Genomic DNA, 12,391 nt, shown 5'->3' on the forward strand with positions numbered 1-12,391 from the left:
GATGTTAGATTAGGACGTTGAATTAGAGGCTAGCTAATAGAGTTGTACAAGGTAATCAGAATCATGATTCTGAATCGGATCGGAGCACCCCTGCCAGGATCTTAAATCGTAGAATCTTCACTACTAGAATCATGGAAATGTAGATTCTACTAACCAAAATCGTAGAATCTTAGGAGTTAATTTGGATCTTAAAGTGGTTCTAGAATCATACAGTAAAATCGCAATTCTGTCTACCCTGAGTTGTACTGTCCCATCGTTTCCTCTCTGTCTACACTGAATTAGAGGCTAGTATGGTTGTACTAAACGAAGAAGACTGATTGCTTAGATGCTGTCACATGATTTCTTAGCACGTGTAACTGGTAAAATGTGCTTGACGACGACTCATACATTGCAATGGCCTCTCCTATTCAGCCTTGTATGAAGCATCATCCAGTCTAGGCCTGGCATTGTCCTATGGTATATCCTCAGTTCGATCCTCATTGTGCCTTTGCAGCCAGAGCTCAGAAAGGTGCACCATGCAGGACCAGAACGGGTATAAATGCCCCTGCTGCAGGGTGATCACTAACCATGTGTGCTCCCCAGATGAAACAGAGTTCCACACGAGGGGGAGCAGTGAGAGTTTCCTGTGAACCTGTGGTCATTATTGTGTAGAAGATGTGCAGCTGAATTGCTGGGCAGGGTCTCCTTTGGAAGATGGTGGCGCCGTCAGACACCAGGGTGTGTCGGTGGTTGCCGGCCGGGCTGCTGCCAAAGGAAATTTGCCCCGGAATTCATCTGCACAAGCACGGGTAAGCGAAGATGCATGGGTCTCAGGTTGCCAAGGCGCTAATGTACATTATACACTTGATGTTACACTCTGAATGTTTTACAGTTGGGTCTGTGTACTCTACAGTTCGTCAACATCAGCTACATCACCATTTATAGATGAAAAATGGGAATCTTGGCAGAAGAAACAGGATGCTACATCTTCTTGGTTATCTATCTCTACATACCATTAGACTATACATGTAGCTAAATCTGATCAAATGGTATCAGCAGGAATCAAGATGTAAACTCCTCTGTTCTGTTGCTACTCTTTCTTGCCTACTGCATCTGGAAGTTTGTATCTTGGAGGCCTGTCGGCACCTTTCCTTGAGTATTCTCTCCATCGCCTAGCAGCTGCTGCCGCTCTGTTCGCTCTCTCTGATGCTTCTTCATCTTCTGTTTGATTTTGATTAATCAGATTCCGTAATACAGCCATACCGGAATGAACAGACAGTAAGAGAACACATTTGTTTTGAGTCAATATTGTTCTATCGGCTCCGTAGGAAAGTGATACAAATTCATAATGGTACCAACTAAAGAGGTATTGCTATAAGATATGCTTTTTTAAATGGAAGGATTTTATTGAGGGTATGTTATTTGCAGAAACATTACCAGTGTTTTGGTATCGCGTTGGAGAACCCCAGATATCACTCCAAGGGCTAGTCGTGTCTGAATTATTTTGGTTCATCATCCGTGTTCTGATTTTTTCCTGTAAAAGGCGATAGATTTACATACTTGTTTTAGTTCCTTTGCTAACCAATGATATATCTTCAGTTCCAGTCGAATATATGACATTGGGAAACAATCATGAAATTCTCGAGGGAATATGGCATTATACAAATGAACAAAATGGGAAGGATTATACCAAGACTTTTGCTTGTCGCTTTTCCCAACTCGCACTTGCCTGCCAAATAAGAAGTATCTTAATAACAAGTAAATAATAGCATATTGCAGCAGGCAATATCTACAGGCCCGTGAATTTGAACAGAACTGAACTGCACTTTGTACTATGGTAGCCAAAAGCCTATCAACATTGAGAAGAAATACATAATTTTGGGAGCACGCTTAGGGAGTAAATTAGATAAGCAAATAAAATCACATGAATGAAGCGACTATTACCATTCGAAAGACGTTGACTGAAACTCCCATCCCAGCATTCATCAGCCCAACCTGCCCAAAATTGGAAACCAGAATTACTATACTGAAACTACAAATTATCTGAAATAATAAAGCAGAGTAAACACAGGAATTTTCTTGTGTATACTTTTATTTGGAGTTTTCAGAATAATACACATTTTGCTACCAAAGTGAACTACAAGGTCCTCATACGTAACCAATAGCTTATATGATCATATAGAGAAGTAGAACTGTATGTCTGAAAGAAAGTCGTCTTACATTGACCCTTTCTATTCTTCGTGTTTCACTCTCAAGGAGTGAAAGTTGTGCAGCAGAAGTCCAGTGAATACAGTCAACTGGGCTGGAAACGGAAATACGAGAAAGTTCAGTGCAACAACTTTAACATGTACACTATATAATATAATGAAAGTGTAAAATAAAATCTGAAATCTGAAACTCTTGCAAGGACTTGGATATAGTGATGGGGATAATTGGCAGGACATAAACTCCAAATAAATATTATGGTGGCCTTTGTATACTCACCAACTATCAATGGCATCCTGAATGAGCTCCGGGTTACCCCTCTGGGAGCAGACTCTTGCCCTCCCAAATTCGTCCTCAATTTCAAAGACACTGGGGCACACGTTGGCGCAAATTCTGCATCCTGAAACGACGTGCACAAGATAAAATACACTGACTCCCTTACGAAGAACCAAATTTGTTATGAAAAAATTATCAATAATTCCTCAAATAAAATTTATCAATACCTATACAGGTAAACTCATCGACGAACACGCGATCCTTGACTGCACTGTCATCAAAGAAAGGGTTGGTCGCCGTTGCCGTGTACCCATGGATCTCATCATACACCGCACGCTGCACCGGATCGCTCAGCACCTGCTCTTCGAATCCCACAACTCTTGTTAGCTTTGTGAGCAAAGACAATTTCAGTGGAAAATCAAGCATCTTCCAGAACAGTTGCGTATTTGCATCCATAAGCAACCGAAAACTTGTACTGAAGGCTCCTACCGTGTAAACCTCGTTGATGAACATGGAGAAGTTGGTCACATCAGGGTCACCTCCACTGAGGTCCGGGTGGCACGTTTTCATGCAGCTGTAGTACGCCTTCTTGATTTCCTCGGAGGTTGCATCTGGCATCTGGTGGTGCAACAATCAGAATCAGGTGTCACATATCAGGGACTTATTCAGAAATAGCAAGCATAATTTCCCCCTGATCTGGGGATTTCTAGGTAATATGCGTTCCAATGGACATTTCTTTACTCTTAGATTAGGCACTCGATTTTTCATTCTAAACACTAATTGACATACTTGCAGAATTAGTAAGGATTGTTTCAGAACACTTACGACGCCAAGAACAGAGTAGAAATCGTCGGCCACATCCTCCTCCCACCTCCCGTGTTCAGCTTCCGCCGTGTAGGCACGGATCCTCATGCCCCTCCGTCCCCGCGTGCTCCGGCTCCGGCGCTGGTCTCTGCGCGCGGCTCCCCCCAGCCCAGCGGAGGCCAACGGCCGGGCGCGGCGGCACCAGCGGGAAGACGGCACCGGCGAGACGATGCGGAGCGTCGGGACCGAGGTGGTGGAGATCAGCGACGGCGAGGGGAGAGGAGGAGCCATTGGGCAGTGCGAGGGGAGAATGCCGGCCGGAGACGACGGACGGAGGAGAAGCGGAGAAGGCGGCAACAGAGTTGGGTTTTCTTGCCGATCTCTTCTTCCGTGTAGCTCTGCTTCAGTCAAGAGTTCAGACTTAAGTGCTTAATTAACAGAGGCTCTTTTACACGAGGATCCTTGAAGAAACTCGTATTGTCGTAGTATATATAGGATATATTTCTATTCATAGGATATATTTTGTAGACTTTAAATTCATTCATAGGATATATTTCTATCAAGACCTTTCAGAGCAAAGAGACGTGGTTAGAAAAAAAATGGTGTCTGATTTTCCACGTCCCAATTCCATAGGTCTCTATCTAGATGTTAGTAGGGCCCTGTTTGTTCCGGATTCTGGGACCAAATTAGCTTTGCCGGTGAAGCCGAATCTGAAATCTGAAACAAACAGCTATTTGAAATTAGCTTTGTCAGTGAAGCTGAATCTAGATTTGGGTCATTTTAGTGCAATTTTCTAAAGCACCTTGAAATGTACTTCGGTGGTGAAGCTGATTCAATCAGCTTCGGCACTGAAGCGAATCCACGGATGATTAAAATCCAACCAAAGCTGTAACAAACAAGGCCTAGATCTTATTGGGTGTTACATGAGCTTGTTCTTTCTTTGAATTTCTGAAAAATTCTAAAGCTTTGGAACAACCATATTTTGGGGTGAAACTTTGTGCTCTAAATAAGGAGGAAAAGGGAAGGGTGGCATGACGGTGTCCCAATTTGACACGGGGAGACTGGTCGCAATTTTCGTAACATGATATGACCATCTGTGCCCAATGTGAAATTGCTTTTGACGAACCTTGTCAGATGACATGGGGTTTCTACTATTTTCACTCGAAGGAGAAAACTTGTCTAATTTATGAGAAAAATCAAACCAAAAACCTCACAAAACTCGATTAGTTGAGTAAAACCCGAGGAAAATCCACTACCCTACGGCCACACTACCTAGCTAATAAAGTGTCGCCGGGTGGACACAACTGCCACAAAAAGCACAATAAACTACCATCTACTCGATGTCGAAGAGAAGCCATAATCAATGGGGAAGGAGGCGCTCCAACTCTGAAAAACATAGCAAGCCACTGCAACCCAAGTTAGTGTTGCTCGCCTTACGAGATGCACCCAAAACCATCGGCGGCTAACTCTTCTGCTAAGTGTGGTAACCGGATGTGGCTTCAAAAACACCAACATCGTTCGATCCAGAAAGACAGGCATGGATTTTCACCCCCGCGGAAGGGGACCCCCAACGATTGGGGGTGGAGTCTCCACAACGACGTGATCGATGAGGGAATGACGCCCGAGAAGATCACATCGACGACACTAACATAAACCGGTAAATTCGTTTGCTCGGAGCAACAACACCACAATCATTAGAGCAGTTTGATGCGCCTTGCTAGCAAGCAACACCACCAACAACTTATTATATTTGTGATTATTCTTCCCTGACCCACCCACCTCCATAGGCCTAACCACTTCGTCCCTCTATATCATGGCATGATCTCCGTCGCTGACAACCTTCCCGCAACTCCAAAAAAAGGGTGCTATTGAAAAAGAAATTATCCAAAATAGAAAGAAGTTTTTTTCAAATTCAATTGTCTATTTATCTCTTATTCAAAAAAATCCTGAAAATCGAATTTCATTTTTTCATTCACTGGTTAGATGATCTAGCTCTCAATATTATTACTTTACTCAATTGACAAATTCCACAACAAATCTCACCACCCCCCTCTCGCACCCGAACCCGTCAAGGCTCCGGCTTGGGCGAGCCATAGCTGGGGACGCCGCCGCGCCCTGTCGCGTCTCGAGCCTAGGACTGCACTGATCTCTATGAAAATCGACATACACAAATTCAATTTTCAGTTGCTTGAGAACTAGCAAATCCAGAGTTGTATCCACCCAATGGGCATTTGTTCAAACGAAACGGTGAAGGGTGCAATTGGTTGGTGAGACGTTGCAAAATTGCAACTGATTGGCGCAAAATTGTCAAAATGTTTGGCGCTCAAGGGTTCAGCATTTCTACATGGAAGTAGCAGGCGAACACGTCAAACAAGCAAGGATGACTACAGTTGCGTGGAGCCATGTGAGATCGATCTCCCGTGCCCGGATGGCGACGCCGTACGTCGTTGTTTGCTTCCCAGTGGTGGCTGGCCGACGTGCGGCAGCCACGAGCTGCAACGTTGCACATGCGTGCACGGTACGTGTGGACGCATGGGTCGCACGCACGTTGGATACTTGCATATGCGTATGACTCGTGCCACGGAGCAGCTGCCAGCAAGGTTAGAGAGGGGTGCCAACGGGAAATAACTCTGGTAAGTAGTAGCATCTTCCGTTAGAAAAACTCTGGATGTGAGCAACTCCAGATTCCCCAAAGAATCCAACTTCTTCTTCTTCTTCTTCTTTTGGCGAGGAAATGCAACTTTAGTTGTTGAGATGGTACTTACAAGATTACAAGAAGGTGACATACAAACCAGCCTATGGTTGATATGGTTAGGTGGATAGTGGATCCTCAGCCCGCTAGGGTTTAAGTCCCGATACTTGCATTTATCCTGAATTAATTTTAGTATTTCCAGTGATACGTTTTCAGTGAAAGGTGACATTCCTATCGACTACGAGATGTTCAAAAAAGAGCAAGAAAGTCATGTACTAGATTATTAGAGTGTGCATTCCAAAATATTTTGAGGTACCTGAGCAAATGTGCAGACTCAGATTCAATATTTTAAGGTACTTGAGCAAATGTGCAAACTCAGATTCGGCGTATCCGAGTTTTATAAATATTTCCCTTCTCACGGAATCCGCATGCCAGTGAGTTTTTTTTGCTTTCTTTTTTTTCATCTCTCTCCTTCCTCGACAGCTCTCTCGCGGCTACCCCTCCCTCCTCACCGGCCAGGGATCCAGAATCCCTAAGAGCAACTATAGCCGCACTAGTCTAACGCTCCCTATACGTCCGGGCGGACGGCACGGTCAATGACCGGTCAAAAAATCATTGACCCAATGCACCCCTCGTACCGCCCTGTATGCCCAGGCTAACCAACACCCTCTGCGCTCCGTCAGTCTTACCCGATCCACCCCGATCCCACATATTTTTCGTCCTCATCTACATCCTGGACGAAACCCGAGCCACTCACTCTAACCCCAAGCTACATTTCGGAGATCTCCAGCCTTCTCCATCATGACGGGCAGCAGATCCGTCAAAATGCTTGTTTAACATTTTTCAAATACTTGTTCAATATTTTTGCCAAATTCTTGAATAACATTTTATTTACGTGATCAAAAAAATTCATCATTTTTAATACATGATCAATAGTTTTTCTATACACGTTCAACATCTCTTGTATTCTTAATTAGAAAAATTCAAAAGTTTGTTCAACATTTTCGGAATTCTTAATTAATGTTTTTTGCAAATACTTGTTCAAAAAATTCAAATATTTCTTCGTCATTTTTTGAATGCTTGGTTAACATTTTTTAAAATTTGTTCAGTATTTTTCAAATACTTGTTCAATATCTTTCAAATACTTATTCAACATTTTCCAAATGTCTTTGTAGAGTTTTTTGTAATATATATATTTATAATATTTCAAAGTATAACAAAAGTACAAAAAATGAAAGAAAAAACAAAAAAAATGTAAAAAAAACATAAAAAACAGGCTGTGGCCTCGCTCGCGGGTGCGCTGGCCTATCTTGCTTCCCACTTCAGCGAGTCGGAAGTTACACGCGCTGAAGGCGAGGTATAGGGGCGCCCGGCAAATGTGGCCCCTCAACCAACCCGTACAGGCGCACACCCCCCCTCTCCCCGCTGGGCCGGCCCATTTCCTTTACTTTTTTCTATCAGCAAAACATTCGCTAGAGAGGTGGGATTCGAACATGGGACTTCCTTTGTTCAGCGTGAATGCAGCGACCAACCAGCCACCCTCATCTAATGTGACTGGTTCCATCGTTTCTTTCTATAATCTTCTATCTTCTTACTTCTTTTCTTCTGTACGTTTTTCTTTCGTCTTTTCTTTTCTTTCTTTTTTCTCTGTACCTTTTCTCAAAAAATGCGTGAACTTATTTTTTTCGAAAGTCGGAGAATGTTCTCCAAATTCGTGATTTTCTTTCAAAATCAATGAACTGTTTCCAATTTTCATGAACTTTTCTGATGAACTATTTGTCAACATAAATTCAATATCTTTTTCAATTCGGTGAACTTTTTTCAAAATCAATGAACTTTTTCAAAATGATGAACTTTTTTTGAAAATCATGAACTTTTTTAAAATCGATGAATGCTTTTTTCAAAATCGATGAACCTTTTCCCGAATTTTTGAAATTTTTTAAAGCAATGAACCATTTTTCCTAATTTGTGAACTTTTTTTGAAAACCAATTAACATTTTTTAGAATTTTGAACTTTTTTGGAAAATCTATGAACTTTTTTTTCAAACTCGATGAACCCTTTTTCAAAATCAATGTTTTTTTAAATTTGTGATTTCATTTCTACTTCTTTGAACTTTCAAATTTTGTTCACATTTTCTTAAAAGAAATCCAAGTTTTGTGCAATAAAAAGCGCGCCTACAATTATTCTTAAGTAGCCCGCGCTTACCTTTTTCTGTAATGGGTAACAGCTCTAGTGGTTAGGCACTGTTCATTCGAGGTGAAAGGTGCGAGCTTGAATCCTTGCTTGTTCGATTTCTTGCTGTTTTCTTCCCGCAATTAATTCATATTTTTTTTCGTTGAACTGCGTGGTCGTGGGCCGGCCCACGCCAGCGAGCGCGTGAGCGCCGGTTTCGTTCCGCGGCGCGTAACGCGCCAGTTAGGAGCTGCCCCCTCAACCTTAATGTACGTAAGTGAAAAGCTTGTGGATGGGCTGCAGTTAGTGCGGCCCATTTTTTTAAATGTAAATGGTCTGTAAATTATAATCACAGTAATACAAATAAAGTGCAACTATTCATGCGTTATAAATGTTTCATTATACATGAAACTAAAATAAATAAATATCTTTAATAAAATGAAAAATTATATGCATATTTAATAATTCATAAGTATATTGTTTAAGAAAATGTTTGAATAATTTAAAAAATATTTGTAAGGTAAAATTTAAAATATTTATATGAACATTAACTCGTGGATTATATTTACAGTATATAAAATTTATGAATATAAACCACAAGTGAAATTATACACCAATGAATATTTAGTAAATGTAGTTATCCATAATTTTGCATAATTCAAATGTAGGCCATATGCGTACAAAAATGTTTGTATTCCTTCAAAAAATTATGTCCGCTATAGTTCAAACGTGCTTTAAGCACAAAAAATATCCGCTATAGTTCTCAGACTTGATTTCCAAAAGGTTTTTGACTCGGTGTCCTGGTTGGCTCTGCCAGCCATCATGCATGCTAAAGGTTTTCCCATGGTCTACTATGACTGAATCCAAAACATGAACCTTTCAAGCTTGCGGTTATTCTAAATGGGAAACCAGGTCCATGGATTAACTGCAAAACAGGTCTGCGCCATGAAGATTCGCTGCCCCCCCTATCTATTTATAATTGTTGCTGGCGTCTTGCGTTGCAACGATTGCTTCTTCTAGCTTCTTCCGATGGCCTGCTAACACACCCTATCAATACGCAGAAGATACGCTGATCATTCTTCAGTCAGATTCTGAAAAGCTTCAGACGCTCAAGTCTATCCTGCTCCAATTCTCGTAGGCAACAGGTCTGCTTATTAATTTTCACAAAAGCACTTTTGCTCCTATCCACATTGAACTGGAGACCGCCAAGGATTAAGCTGATATCTTTGGCCTAGTGGCGGACCCAGGAAAACGGCAGGCCCCAGGCCAGCTTCGAAGCACTGTAGCTAAGTGTTGTATTGTAGTTATAATCAACGAAGGGACTCGCCGTCACGCCACACGCAGCCGCCCGGGCTGCCTGGGGCCTAAATCCGCGTGTCTTTGGGTGTACTATTGCCTCCTTCCCCAGTCATACCTTGGCTTGCCTTTATCAACTCAGAAGCTTAATCTTTCAAACTTCTTTTTCATCATTGACAAGATTGACCACCATCTGGCAGGTTGGCGAGGGGTACTTTTGTCTCTCGCAGGTCGGGCTATTCTGGACTTCTGGTTCGTTTAGTTCTTAGAGTCTTGCCTATCTATGCCATGAATTCTCTGTTGCTGCCTATGAGCGTTTGTCCTCAAGATCGATAAGCACTGTAGGGCCTTTTTTTAGGCGGGTCGGGACCTAAATTCTTGCCTGCTGCTCTCACACCTAACCAAATTACATTCGAATTTCTCCTCTCAAGGCAGGTCTCAAGTCTCAACTGTCAAATATAGATGGTCCAACAGTCGGGACCTTTATGTATACCCTAGTCTCCAAGCAGACTGGAATCACTTATCTATGAGATTGTAATCTGAACTTTCTTTCCCAACCCCCAATCTACTCTGCCGTAAATGTACTCTGGTTTATTAATGCAAAGGTTCAGGCCGGCGTAAGCTCGCCGTAGCACCGTCAGAAAAAAAAAGTAGAGCTCTCTCCGATTTCATTTATCAGAAACCACAATATGTTTTACAGCTACTGGACAGGAAACAAAAGAGCCGCACCTAGATATATCCTAGATCATCTCGCGTAGGCTGATCACGATCTGGAAGAGCCACAGACCGGAGCCTCAGACCATGCATCATCAGAAGATTATGCTCAGGAAGGTATAGAAAGCAACGTTTGAGACGCTGCCTGCATCAACCACCAAACCCAGCTAATAATAACAACCAGAAAGAGCACACACAGCAGCTACTAAACCGTTTTATCGATCCCTGCTGCATCCATCTACAAAACGGGCCTTGTAATTTCAGCGTCGCGTTCAGTGCGAGTACTCGGCGGCCTCCTTGTTCCATGACAGGTACGCGGGGTCTCCGAGGGCCCTGAACAAAATCCATCCACACATTCATTTGCTGCTTTATCACACATGAATTATCTGCACATAAACATGTCAGATGCTAGTATTTACCTTGGCTTGACGACGTAGAGGACGACGAAGCCCATGGCGAGGAGGAGGCAGATGCCGCCGACGGCCACGTAGGCGACGCCGATGAAGTTGTTCTTCCCCCCGATCCACGACGCCGTCGACAGCACCACCGCCTTGGTGCCCCCGAAGCTGTACGTGTTGTAGTTGTTCTGGATCACCACCGTGATCTCGTCGCTCGCCATGATGTCCGCCTCGATCCGCCCGTACAGCTTCCGGAACGTCGGCAGCGCCGCCGTCCGCATCCACACGATCAGGTCCTCCTGCTCGCTCAGCTGCTCAAAACCACAAACAAGGCAACGCAGCCGGATCAAGTTCAGAAGGAAATGCTGCATCACAGACACTTGGTCACATACAGGTAGCTTGTCGTTGAGGTTGCCGCCGCCGATGAGGCCGCCCTTCTGGAAGTTGACGGGGAAGACGTTGCTGCCGAACTTGCTGTTCTTGTCGCTGGCCCAGGCGATGTCCTTCTTGTTCACCGTCACCGACTTCTTGTTGACGGAGAAGGCGTAGGTGTCGTTGAAGAGGCTCCAGGCGATGAGGCCGCAGGGCACGATGAGGGAGCCGTCGCCGGTGGTGGCCTCCGGGTCGCAGGCCTTGGCCACCGCCTTGGGGTCCTTGTAGTCCTTGTCGCGCAGCTGCTGGTCGCTCCGGCTCTGCACGTACCGCCGGTGGTTCTGGTAGAAGTTCTCCAGCTGGTAGTAGACGTGTATGGGTCCCTTCATCGGCTTCGGCACCTGAACACAAAGATGCCATGTTGTCTTCTGAAGTGTGAGTGTAACCAGCAAAGTTCAGACGCATTTCTGAATAAGAAGATGTCTCTCTGAATCTCACCGTGATCTTTCTGGTGCACGCCTTGTTGGCCTTGGAGTCCTGGATGAACCCGATCTTGTCGCTGGCGGTAACGCACTCCTCGTCATATCGATCTACCAGTTCAACAATCTGCATTTCGCAATAGTGGCAAATTAGGGAACAGCAAAGATGAAATGCATTTTGTTCATGTAGTACTGCAACTGCACTAGTCTGAATTTTTCACCTCCTGCGACGCCGACAGCGACGCGAGCCCTATCGGGACGAAGATGATGCCGATGAGCGAGAAGGCGCCGATGACCTATCAATCAACCGACGGATTCATGTTACATTCAGGTTGACAAAGACGTAACCCTGGATCGATGTTACATTTGCAATTATCACAAGAGAAACGAATGGAGTAATGATTAAATCGTACGATTCCTGGAGTTAGCAACGGCTTGCATGCCGGGAGCTCCTGCTGCGTGAATTTAGAATCTGCCAAAACGGAACGGGAATTCAATCAGTCACAGGAACACACGCACCTGCATCTTTTTCTCTCTCAACAAAATAGGGAAATCAAAGAATGCGGCACAATCATGCATAGTGACATACACTTGGGCTTGTTGGCCGAGGCCGCGCTCTCCGACCCTGACACACTCATCTGCGCACAGAAGAAAACCAACCAGATCCATCGGCCGGCGGCCGGCGGCCACGATGAGTAAGTAGTATCCAACGGAATCACGCGTTTATGCCGGCCCTGATCGGGGGCCGGACGAGAAGGAGATCGCATCGTACATACCAAACCAATTACCTGATCGACGGCGGGCAGAGCGCAGGTGAGGCGAGTCCGGTCGTGATCGCCTCCCGCGGGACGGCCGGAGGAGGAGGGGGTTCCGATCGGTCGTCGTCTTCGTGTGGTTTGGCTGGTTGCGGGGGGTGGGTGGCTGGTTGGTTACCTCGTACGCGTCCGTCCGTCCGCCCGTCCCAGTCGGCGTCGTGGGAGCTGGCTCGAATGGCGGAACGGAA

At 44.5% G+C, this 12,391-nt stretch overlaps 2 protein-coding genes across 5 annotated transcripts; both read right to left on the bottom strand.

Annotated features, from left to right (window-relative positions):
* Positions 1 to 809: 809 nt before the first annotated feature.
* Positions 810 to 3,649, bottom strand: LOC119324122 (chaperone protein dnaJ C76, chloroplastic-like). Of its 2 annotated transcripts, none has more exons than XM_037597981.1 (9): positions 3,286 to 3,649; positions 2,950 to 3,078; positions 2,688 to 2,817; positions 2,464 to 2,584; positions 2,200 to 2,281; positions 1,924 to 1,974; positions 1,670 to 1,708; positions 1,417 to 1,513; positions 810 to 1,197 (listed from the first exon to the last, which is right to left on the bottom strand). In XM_037597981.1, exons 1-9 carry the CDS (start codon positions 3,553 to 3,555, stop codon positions 1,070 to 1,072), a joined length of 1,047 nt encoding a protein of 348 aa, XP_037453878.1. In that variant the 5' UTR covers positions 3,556 to 3,649; the 3' UTR covers positions 810 to 1,069. The 2 variants fall into 2 exon arrangements, with proteins under 2 accessions (XP_037453878.1, XP_037453818.1); XM_037597921.1 differs by having other exon boundaries at positions 810 to 1,200.
* Positions 3,650 to 10,067: 6,418 nt separating this feature from the next.
* Positions 10,068 to 12,391, bottom strand: LOC119324272 (ALA-interacting subunit 1-like). 3 transcript variants are annotated; one of them, XM_037598197.1, is made up of 8 exons: positions 12,177 to 12,391; positions 11,978 to 12,026; positions 11,802 to 11,860; positions 11,610 to 11,684; positions 11,408 to 11,515; positions 10,930 to 11,310; positions 10,559 to 10,848; positions 10,068 to 10,472 (listed from the first exon to the last, which is right to left on the bottom strand). In XM_037598197.1, the coding sequence occupies exons 2-8, from the start codon at positions 12,024 to 12,026 to the stop codon at positions 10,412 to 10,414; spliced, it is 1,023 nt and encodes a 340-aa protein (XP_037454094.1). In that variant the 5' UTR covers positions 12,177 to 12,391; the 3' UTR covers positions 10,068 to 10,411. The 3 variants fall into 3 exon arrangements, with proteins under 3 accessions (XP_037454094.1, XP_037453966.1, XP_037454035.1); XM_037598069.1 differs by having other exon boundaries at positions 10,930 to 11,337; XM_037598138.1 differs by having other exon boundaries at positions 10,930 to 11,337; positions 12,165 to 12,391.

Source organism: Triticum dicoccoides, chromosome 1A (genome assembly GCF_002162155.2).
Source record: "Triticum dicoccoides isolate Atlit2015 ecotype Zavitan chromosome 1A, WEW_v2.0, whole genome shotgun sequence".
Taxonomy (NCBI): Eukaryota; Viridiplantae; Streptophyta; class Magnoliopsida; order Poales; family Poaceae; genus Triticum; species Triticum dicoccoides.

Excerpts from the sequence above, each read along its gene's own strand:
- LOC119324122 (XM_037597921.1), bottom strand. The coding sequence starts at position 3,555 with ATGGCTCCTCCTCTCCCCTCGCCGTCGCTGATCTCCACCACCTCGGTC. Across the intron at positions 2,282-2,463 it reads CAGGATGCCATTGATAGTTG|CCCAGTTGACTGTATTCACT; the intron begins GTGAGTATACAA and ends TTCCGTTTCCAG. Across the intron at positions 1,514-1,669 it reads AGCGACAAGCAAAAGTCTTG|GAAAAAATCAGAACACGGAT; the intron begins GTATAATCCTTC and ends CGCCTTTTACAG.
- LOC119324272 (XM_037598069.1), bottom strand. The coding sequence starts at position 12,026 with ATGAGTGTGTCAGGGTCGGAGAGCGCGGCCTCGGCCAACAAGCCCAAG. Across the intron at positions 11,861-11,977 it reads CTCGGCCAACAAGCCCAAGT|ATTCTAAATTCACGCAGCAG; the intron begins GTATGTCACTAT and ends CCGTTTTGGCAG. Across the intron at positions 11,338-11,407 it reads CGTGCACCAGAAAGATCACG|AAGACAACATGGCATCTTTG; the intron begins GTGAGATTCAGA and ends CTCACACTTCAG.